The sequence below is a fragment of the Fundulus heteroclitus genome, chromosome 2 (assembly GCF_011125445.2).
Source record: "Fundulus heteroclitus isolate FHET01 chromosome 2, MU-UCD_Fhet_4.1, whole genome shotgun sequence".
NCBI lineage: Eukaryota > Metazoa > Chordata > Actinopteri > Cyprinodontiformes > Fundulidae > Fundulus > Fundulus heteroclitus.
The window spans coordinates 32,260,165-32,270,982 of NC_046362.1; the positions used below are offsets into that span (position 1 = coordinate 32,260,165).

Below are 10,818 nucleotides of genomic sequence, written 5' to 3' on the forward strand. Positions count from 1 at the left end.
CTCAGCTCACAGACTCACGAAGGGACACGCCCATCCCGCTTATTGGCTACGCCGTGTTGCGGGGACGTGACGTCAGTGCGCCAGTGTTTCGTTTTAGAAACACACAGGCCTGCTGGGAAACTGAGTTTTCTATAGAACACACTGCTTGTTATACCAAGATGTTTGTGACGGTTTTGCAAGAGTCCTTCTACTAATAAAGGTGATCACAGATTTTTATATATATATATATATATATATATATATATATATATATATATATATATATATATATATATATATATATATATAATCACCACTAATATGAACGACAGCAAACAGTAGATTGAGGTGACTACAACTCAAGAATAATTCTCACATTCATCATATTCATTTATAGTGACAATTTATAAAGTGCGTTATTTTTTTTTAACAATTTTCAATAAGAAATATTTAAGGAGTGGGTGTGATGCTGTTTTTTTTTTTCCGTTTGTCTTTTTTGTTTGGGGGGGCTAATATTCTAATAAAAATTTTCTCATCTATCCATTATCAACAGTAGGGGTTCCCAGAGTGGGAGTCTGGACGGAATACCCTTCAGATTTTTAACTTTGCAATGTTAGAGAATACGTTTTTTTTCCTTGCAATTTTTTTAAATTGATCTAAGACTTTCTGTGGTTTTGTAGAAATGTTCTCCTCCGTGGCCAATAATTTCCTTTCTTTAATGTACAATGCTGCTAATTCGACTTTCTTTTGGAAATTCTAAGAATGAAGTCATAATATTACAAGAACAAAGTCGTAATATTAGCACAATAAAGTCAGGGCTTAAAAGTCCTGATACTAATAATACTTTGATGTTATTATTTATTACATGTGAAACCGATACCATAATATAACCTTACAAGAACACAGGGGAAAACTTTTTGTAAGAGCTTTTGAAAAATGACTACTTTATTCGCAAAAAAGACTCACACTCCCCTGCAGTCTCTGGGGGATCAAGGGCTGAAAAGTTTGTCAACCCCTGGTCTACAGTATACCCACTTATCTTTGCAGGGTCGCTTATTTCAAGAAGCTTTATTGTCATTGTGCGTTACCATATAAATAGACATAACACACATCGAGACATGATCTGCATCACAGCAACACAAAGACACATTGGACAAAACATTTATGGTCCCTCTGGGGAAATTCAGGTGCACCAGGTGCAAAGATACAGAGTTACAGCCTGCAGATTCACATAAAGGTACAAATATAAAGACAAAAAAACAAGAATAACAGACTTTACATTCCTGATAACAGTTTTTTCCAGTAAGGGGTATGATGATTTTTAAATCTAAACATTTGAAAGAACAAATTCAACAAAAAGAGCTGCATAATATGCTTTAGACGCATAGCACATAAAATAAGAATCCAGACATAACAATTATTACAATACATGTTGCAAATAAATACAAAACAATGCAAATAAATACAGAATGCATGAAGTTTTAAATCTTCAACCAGGCAGAAAAAGTTCAGCTGTGGAAAGTTTTATTTAGTGCAGTCAGAAGCTCTTGCAGCCAAGACAGGAAGCAAAATCTTTATACTGACTCATCTTCAATCCAAAAATGACAAAATGTTCAGCTGATAAAATTAAGTAATAAAAAAACAATGCACATTTAGAGCCACTGCTTTTGTGACAGGTCACCATCGTTTTACACCACAACAGTCAAAAGAAGAAGTGATTCAACACAGCAATTAAAATGCTGAAGATACATTTCTTATACATAACTAGTAATTGTTTTTTTGTCAAACCACCATAATGTGTTTTCTGAAAGAAAACATTGGGAAAACATTGGGAAAAAACATTGGGAATACTTCCTCATTACCCAACCAGCTTAAATCTGCGCTGCCATAAAACAAACCCCGTATTTTAATTATGATAACGTTACAGGAGACTAATCCCATTACAGGAAGAGAAGGTTTATAGCTGCACATAGCTGGTAACACGTATTGAATATGTCAAAGTTTGTTTCTCAGTAAGCATTTTTATAATAGTAGTAAAATAAAATTAAAACAGGATTTTGATAACAACCCAATGTACATGTGTTCATCCTATAATTAAAATATCATGAAAAAGTTGATTGTTTCACTATAATCTGTTATATTCATCTAAATTAAAAGAAATAAATACTTGGAATTTATCAGTCTGTGCATAATGAATGAATATGATATGAAAGTTTCCATTTTCGGAATGGAATTACTGAAATATAAATCAACGTTTTCATTTTATTCCAATTTTATGACCAGCACCCGTACACATACAAAGAAATTAGAAACAAAATTGTCCATTAATTTGTCATATTTTGTTGATTTGTAGGACCCAAATGCAGACAAGATATTTTAAGACTTATGGCAGAAATAAGAACAAGGAACCACAATGAGCGCAATGGCGGAAGCCAGCAATTCACAACAAAACCAGTGAGTTTCAATATTGCATGATTGTAAAAGTTTAAACTCAAGCATAGATCACAACAAACATACAGAAGGAGCTGAACTGAAACACAAATCAATCCTCCAGCCAAAAATATAGGAGTAACATTAAACATTAAAATAAGAGCCTCCATCAAAATACTCTGAGAAGAGAAAACGTTATAAAGTGCCTTATGTTGTAAATTGCCATTATATGATACTAATAATAAACTGAATTGAAAACAATAAATACCTTAAAAACTCATCAGAAAGGAATGATAAATGGTACCGATTTAGTATTAGTAAAACCTCACACAAAAATCTTTCTGATTAAAAATAACTGATGAATGGCAACAGTTCCGGCTGTATTTATAAACTTCTCAATATTTTGTGAGGGCCTCATGCAGAAGTGGAAAGGACATAATTTCAACATAAATCAGCCACAGCAAGGGGCCCATAGTAACGCACAGTTTTTTTTTTCCCCCTGTGCAAACAGTAAGAAGTCATGCTCGTAAATGCAACGGCCTCTTTGAACTGTGCAACAACCCGCTGCTGAACAAACCGCATGTTTAAATATTTCCCCAAGCTTGTAAAAAGGCCAAAGCTAAATGTTGTTGCGCACACACCGTGTTTAAAGGAAGAATGCTTCTGCACATCACCCCAAAAGCACCATGCCGTAAGTTTGCATGTAGGGAGATCAATGCATTACAGCATAATGTGCTGATACCAACTTCATTTCATTGCAATTTTTCACTCATTATGACATTTTTTTACTTATTTTTTATGATTTCTCTGTATGTGTGGATTATTAGGGTTGTTACTGACATCCGTTGTGAATGTTATGCCAATATTTAATATATTTGTCAAGAAAAAAAACGTTGACGATACTTATCAATGTCAATGTCAATGTCAAATTTATTTATATAGCACTTTAAAACAGGCATAGAACTGCACCAAAGTGCTGTACAAGAGTGACAACAACACAAATGAATAAAAACAAAGTATCAAACACTAGTTTAATTAAATGCCAAAGAATAAAAATAAGTTTTAAGAAGCAATTTAAAATGATCCAGGCTGTGGGCAGATCTAATTTGGAAAGGTAGATTGTTCCATAGAGAAGGAGCAACAGCAGAAAAAGCCCGATCTCCTTTCCTCTTAAGTCTGGTCCGAGGAACTGTTAGTAAAAGCTGATTATTAGAACGTAGGGTTCTGGACACGGGCTGAAATTTTAAAAGTTCCAGAAGATAAGTGGGGAGCTAATCCATTTAAAGCTTTATAAGTTAATAAGAGAATCTTAAAATCTATTTGATAAAAAACAGGCAGCCAATGTAAAGAGGCCAGTATGGGCCTTATATGGTCACGCTTCCTGGTTCCTGTAAGAAGCCGAGCCGCTGTGTTCTGGATCATTTGAAGTCGCTGCATCTGTGATTTATCCAGGCCTCTATATAATGAATTGCAATAGTCCAAACGAGATGTGATGAAGGCATGGATAAGTCCTTCAAAGTCTTTTAAACAAAAATAAGATTTAACTTTAGCTAAAATACGCAGGTGATAAAAACTTGACGACAGAGCTAATTTGTTTATCTAGCTTTAAACAACTATCAAAAGTAAAACCAAGATTCCTAGCAGAGGTCTGACAAAACCGTGCTAAAGAACCAAGAATCAGATCTGGATCTGTTGTGTGAAGACTCTGACCAAATAGTATAACTTGCGTTTTACTTTGATTGAGGTGAAGAAAGTTTAACTTATTTCATTTGCTCCTGGACATATTTGCATGTGTGTAATGTTATTTTGTCTTTACTTCTGCATAGAGATCCTCTGGACGGTCAGTGGCCCGCGCTGAGCTGTTTCCTGCGTTAGACACTTTTACCTGAGCATAAACCGTGTCCTGCTGTTCGCCGTCCTGCGGCGAGACAGAGGAAGCTTCAGGTCTTTTCCTCACGAAGTTCACTTCCCCATAATGAAGTTCTTCCTCCGATTTACAGCCTGCCATTTCAACATAAACGTTCTCTTCCCTTTGATCCTGTAAAAAAAATATTTTGCCGTTCTTTTATTCTGACGCTGTCTGAAATGTAAAAATGAAAACTTGCACCGTTGAGAAAGAAGTTGAACATTTCTGTACCTCAGTGTGTTCTGAAGTTGAGTGTTTGGATCTGAAGCACCTAGAAGACATTAGATAGCTGTCAGAATAACTTTCCTTTTTTTGTATGGAGGACGTATTCTGAAGTATGGCAGGGTTGGTCCTCCACGATTTCTAAAAGGTGACAATGCAATCTCAGAAAGACTAAAGAATAACTGGAAACCAGGACCAACATTGCTAAGATCACATCCGAATTTAGGTGGTAGAGACGCTGATGAAATTAGAAGATGAATGAAATACACTAAAAGGAGAATAAACAGGATTTGCTTGTTTTAAAGAGAACAATTTTCAGCTACACATAATTTTTAAATTAAAAAAATGCAAATGTTCACCCCCTCCCTGGGCTGCCACCTTACCGTGGTGGAGGGGTTTGAGTGTCCCAGTGATCCTAGGAGCTATGCTGTCAGGGGCTTTAAGCCCCTAGCAGGGTCACCCAAGGCAGACAGGTCCTAGGTGAGGGACCAGACAAAGCGCAGCCCAAAACTCCCCTTATGATGAGTACGATTGTTGGACCTCGTGTTCCCTCGCCCGGACGCGGGTCACCGGGGCCCCACTCTGGAGCCAGGCCTGGAGGTGGGGCACGTTGGCGAGCGTCTGGTGGCCGGGCTTTTGCCCATGGAGCCCGGCCGGGCTCAGCCCGAAGAGGCGACATGGGTCCCCCTTCCGATGGGCTCACCACCTGTCGGAGGGGCCAAAGGGGTCGGGTGCAATGTGTAACGGGTAGCAGTGGAGGGCGGGGACCTTGGCGTTCCGATCCTCGGCTGCAGAAGCTGGCTCTTGGGACGTGGAATGTCACCTCTCTGGTGGGGAAGGAGCCTGAGCTTGTGCGCGAGGTTGAGAGGTTCCGACTAGAGATAGTCGGACTCACCTCGACGCACCGCTCTGGCTCCGGAACCAGTCTCCTTGAGAGGGGCTGGACATTCTTCCACTCTGGAGTTGCCCATGGTGAGAGGCGCCGAGCTGGGGTTGGCATACTTGTTGCCCCCCATCTCGGTGCCTGCACGTTGGGGTTTTCCCCGGTGAACGAGAGGGTGGCCTCCCTCCGCATCCGTGTGGGGGGACGGGTTCTGACTGTTGTTTGCGCTTATGCGCCAAACAGCAGTTCAGATTACCCACCCTTTTTGGAGTCCTTGGAAGGGGTACTGGAGAGTGCCCCTCCTGGGGACTCCCTCGTTTTGCTGGGGGACTTCAACGCTCACGTGGGCAATGACAGTGGGACCTGGAGGGGCGTGGTTGGGAGGAATGGCCCACCTGATCTGAACTCGAGTGGTGTTTTGTTGTTGGACTTCTGTGCTCGTCATGGATTGTCCATCACAAACACCATGTTCAAGCATAAGGGTGTCCATATGTGCTCTTGGCACCAGGACACCCTAGGTCGCAGTTCAATGATCGACTTTGTTGTCGTTTCATCTGACCTGCGGCCGCATGTCTTGGACACTCGGGTGAAGAGAGGGGCGGAGCTCTCCACCGACCACTACCTGGTGGTGAGTTGGCTCCGATGGCGGGGGAGGAAGCCGGTCCGACCGGGCAGGCCCAAACGTACTGTGAGGGTTTGCTGGGAACGTCTGGCGGAGTCCCCTGTGAGGCGGAGCTTTAACTCCCACCTCCGGGAGAACTTTAAACACGTCCCGAGGGAGGCGGGGGACATTGAGTCTGAATGGACCATGTTCCACGCCTCTATTGCTGAGGCGGCTAGTCGGAGCTGTGGCCGCAAGGTTGTCGGTGCATGTCGTGGCGGCAACCCTCGAACCCGCTGGTGGACACCAGCGGTGAGGGAAGCCGTCAAGCTGAAGAAGGAGTCCTACCGGGCTTTTTTGGCCTGTGGGACTCCGGAAACAGCTGATGTGTACCGGCAGTCGAAGCGGCAGGCCGCTCGGCTGGTCGCCGAGGCAAAAACTCGGGCGTGGGAAGAGTTCGGAGAGGCCATGGAGAAAGACTTCCGTACGGCTTCGAAGCGATTCTGGTCCACCATCCGGCGTCTCAGGAGGGGGAAGCAGTGCAGTACCAACACTGTTTACAGTGGGGGTGGTGTGCTGCTGACCTCGACTCGGGACGTCGTGCGTCGGTGGGCGGAATACTTCGAAGACCTCCTTAATCCCACCAACACGTCTTCCATTGAGGAAGCAGAGCCTGAGGACTCTGGGTCGGGTTCTCCCATCTCTGGTGCTGAGGTTGCCGAGGTTGTTAAAAAGCTCCTCGGTGGCAAGGCTCCGGGGGTGGATGAGATTCGCCCTGAGTACCTTAAGGCTCTGGATGTTGTGGGGCTGTGTTGGTTAACGCGGCTCTGCAACATTGCGTGGACATCAGGGGCAGTTCCCCTGGATTGGCAGACTGGGGTGGTGGTCCCCCTATTTAAAAAGGGGGACCGGAGGGTGTGTTCCAACTACAGAGGAATCACACTCTTAAGCCTCCCTGGTAAGGTCTATTCAGGGGTTCTGGAAAGGAGGGTCCGTCGGATAGTCGAATCTCGGATTCAGGAAGAGCAGTGTGGTTTTCGTCCTGGCCGTGGAACACTGGACCAGCTCTACACCCTCAGCAGGATTCTTGAGGGGGCATGGGAGTTTGCCCAACCAGTCTACATGTGCTTTGTGGATCTGGAGAAGGCATTCGACCGTGTCCCCCGGGGGATCCTGTGGGGGGTACTCCGGGAGTATGGAGTACCGGACCCTTTAATAAGGGCTGTCAGGTCTCTGTACGACCGGTGTCAGAGTCTGGTCCGCATTGCCGGCAGTAAGTCGGACTCGTTTCCGGTGAGAGTTGGACTCCGCCAAGGCTGCCCTTTGTCACCGATTCTGTTCATAACTTTTATGGACAGAATTTCTAGGCGCAGCCAAGGTGTTGAGGGGATCCGCTTTGGTGGCCTTAGGATTGCGTCTCTGCTATTCGCGGATGACGTGGTCCTATTGGCTTCATCAGGGCGTGATCTACAGCTCTCACTGGAGCGGTTCGCAGCCGAGTGCGAAGCGGCCGGGATGAAAATCAGTGCCTCCAAATCCGAGACCATGGTCTTGAACCGGAAAAGGGTAGAGTGCCTTCTCCGGGTTGGGGAGGATGTCCTGCCCCTAGTGGAGGAGTTCAAGTATCTTGGGGTCTTGTTCACGAATGGGGGGAAGATGGAGCGGGAGATCGACAGGCGGATTGGTGCAGCGTCTGCTGTGAAGCGGGCGCTGTACCGATCCGTTGTGGTGAAGAGAGAGCTGAGCCAAAAGGCGAAGCTCTCGATTTACCGGTCGATCTACGTTCCTACCCTCATCTATGGTCACGAGCTTTGGGTCGTGACCGAAAGAACGAGATCCCGGATACAAGCGGCTGAAATGAGTTTTCTCCGTAGTGTGTCTGGGCTCTCCCTTAGAGATAGGGTGAGGAGCTCAGTCATCCGGGGAGGACTCAGAGTAGAGCCGCTGCTCCTCCACGTCGAGAGGAGCCAGTTGAGGTGGCTCGGGCATCTGGTCAGGATGCCTCCTGGACGCCTCCCTGGAGAGGTGTTCCGGGCACGTCCCACCGGGAGGAGACCCAGGGGAAGACCCAGGACACGCTGGAGGGACTATGTCTCCCGGCTGGCCTGGGAACGCCTTGGGATTCCTCCTGAGGAGCTGGCCCAAGTGGCTGGGGAGAGGGACGTCTGGGCCTCCCTACTGAAGCTGCTACCCCCGCGACCCGACCCCGGATAAGCGGAAGACAACGGACGGACGGACGGACGGACAAATGTTCACATTGCTTAGTTCAAGTGACTAACTGTCCAGCATTGTCCTTTTCCATCTTTGTTATAAAAAAAAACACAAAAAAACAAGAGGCATCTAAATCCAAGGGAAATTCAAGAATTCAGAATTTTGTTTGAAAGTTGTTTTTTTTGCCTGAGTTGTCAAAAGAATTAGAAAACTGACAAGCAGAAAATGGTGTGGGCGTTTCTGAAAACTATGGATCTGGTCTGCTGGACTCTCAAAGCATTTGATAAAAAAAATTTTGACGGGAATGCAGGGAAAAGGGGACCCGTCCTGTCCTGACGGGACACACTTTGTGGGATACACCCTGGACTCCTGGAACGGGTGGAGGATGGTGTGTTTTTCGATTTTGTTGAGGACGTTTAAGTCATTCCAAAAAAAGTAAAAAAACAAAGCAACTGGACTTGTTTTTCGTAGTTGAAGATGTTTCGCTTCTTCTCCAGGAAGCTTTGTCAATTCAAAAAGTCTGGAGTAATGTGGAGTATCAAGCTTTATACTACTGCCAAACAAAGGCCTTGCAATGGCTTAGATAACATGCAAATTCAAACGAAACAGGTCCACCCCTTAGTAATGGGCGGTTGTTTTGGACAAAGAAGACAGATGGTTTGAAAGGGGTGTGAAGGAAGCCATCTACGTTAAGAGAGAAAAACCAACAGGGGAGGAGGCCTTAGGTTCTAACTCTCAAAAACTTACAATCCAGCTATAGGATTAATTCTGGCCAATCATCACATCAATTCTCACCCTCATATGGGTGATCAAAACATTGTTCCTTTAAGCCAGGCCAATAACAACCCTAACAACTCCTCGTTAGAAAGGAGTGGACCAGTTTGTTCCAATCTGCTGGCTTAATGGCTTTAACGACCGCCCATTACTAAGGGGTGGACCTGTTTCTGTTGAATGTGCATGTTATCTAAGCCATTACAAGGCCTTTGTTTGGGCAGTAGTATAAAGCTTCATACTCCACATTACTCCAGACTTTTTGAATTGAGAAAGCTTCCTGGAGAGTAAGCGAAATGTCTTCAACTACGAAAAACAAGTCCAGTTGCTTTGTTTTTTTACTTTTTTGGAATGACCATGACCTGGATGACTGAGAATCTTCACCAGCGTTTAAGACGTATACATGTTTGGATTCCAATGCCTCCAAAGTATCCCTCTGCTGGAATGTTGTCTCGCCATATGTGCTTTTTTTTTTTTTTACATATCCCAAACTGTACCCTGTCAAGGATAAAGTGTGAAATGTGCCTTTTTCTCCCCTCGTGCTCCCCAAATGTGGTTCCTATCTTTCCACAGCGTTAAAGGCAGCGCCCTAAGGAAACAGTGTCAGTCGGGGTCCTTGGCAGTTGGAAGAATGCGTTCTTTGGCGACGCAAGGCCTCAGTCAACTGTTCCCCCCAAATGTTTGTGATGAATGTGACGGACGCTGTAAACTGAAACTGTAATTTCGATTACAATGCAAATTGTAGTTGACAATAAAGATTGATTGATTGATTGATTGATTGATTGATTGATTGATTGATTGATTGATTGATTGATTGATTGATTGATTGATTGATTGATCGAGAAAACATCAGTTTAATACTCACCAAATAGATAACACCAGGCAGATAAGCAAACTGACAACAATCAGTGCAAGAAGTGGAATCAAAATCTGAAGGTTCACCGCACCTGATTGCAGAGAAACACTTGCATATATTAAAAGAGGAAACAAAAATTATGCCAGAAAATGTAAATTAGTAACATGAAACGTCAACATTCACGTGGACATCACATTGGTTGGTCCTTAATTAGGTAATTAATTACCTTGAATAGTAATTTGAATCACAGCTGACTTGTTTTGATCCAGATGATTTTTGGCCACACAGTGAAACTCTCCTCCCTCAGTAACGTTGAAGCTGTAAACCGGCCCCACAGATACGTTGACGACGGCTCCATCTTTGCCCTTCCTGAACCAGCTGAAGCTGGCGGGAGGCTTGGCTCTGCTGGAGCAGCTCAGCTCCACCCAGGTGCCCACTGACACAGAACCCGTCGGACTGATGGATGCTGAGGTGTCTTTGGGAGCATCTGAGGAAAACGGGACGCACATCAGCTTCATTGACCAGAAACAGCTGAACCGTGACGTGCGGACAGGACCACTTACATAAAACATTGAGAATCACTTCTTTCTTTGCTGTCTTGTTTCCTCCAGTCACAGGATATCTGGCAGAACAGTTGATGACGAATCCGTCGTGTTTGTCTGACAGGGTGATGGTCTCCTGGATTTTAGTTGTGACGGTTTCATCTGTGTTTTCCTCTGTTTGTCTGTGAGAGTCTTGTTTGAGATTCCAGGTGAGTTCAGGAGGCGAGTTTGGACAGGGAGTCAAAGCGGAGCAGTTTATAGTGACAGACTGATGCTCCTTCAGATTATCAGGGATGGTAATGCTGGGCTTCCAAGGAGTATCTGCAATTACACATTGACACACAAAAACACAATTTAGGATAATTTTGCAATCAAAAATTGCAATACAACACATTTTGAAACAAGTAATGAAGAGGC

At 44.2% G+C, this 10,818-nt stretch overlaps 1 protein-coding gene across 1 annotated transcript; it reads right to left on the reverse strand.

The window, feature by feature from the left end:
* Position 1: 1 nt before the first annotated feature.
* On the reverse strand, positions 2-10,377 carry LOC105929616. Its single transcript, XM_021319003.2, has 5 exons — positions 10,086-10,377; positions 9,869-9,950; positions 4,547-4,586; positions 4,295-4,447; positions 2-46 (listed from the first exon to the last, which is right to left on the reverse strand). The coding sequence occupies exons 1-5, from the start codon at positions 10,375-10,377 to the stop codon at positions 2-4; spliced, it is 612 nt and encodes a 203-aa protein (XP_021174678.2).
* Between the last annotated feature and the right edge of the window lie 441 nt (positions 10,378-10,818).

Bases quoted from the DNA above. Each gene is read 5' to 3' on its own strand.
- LOC105929616 (XM_021319003.2), bottom strand. From the start codon at position 10,377: ATGAAGCTGATGTGCGTCCCGTTTTCCTCAGATGCTCCCAAAGACACC. The intron at 9,951-10,085 runs GTAATTAATTAC...CTCTGCAATCAG, and splicing joins GATTCAAATTACTATTCAAG to GTGCGGTGAACCTTCAGATT. The intron at 4,587-9,868 runs GTGAGTATTAAA...AATGTCTTCTAG, and splicing joins TGCCTGGTGTTATCTATTTG to GTGCTTCAGATCCAAACACT.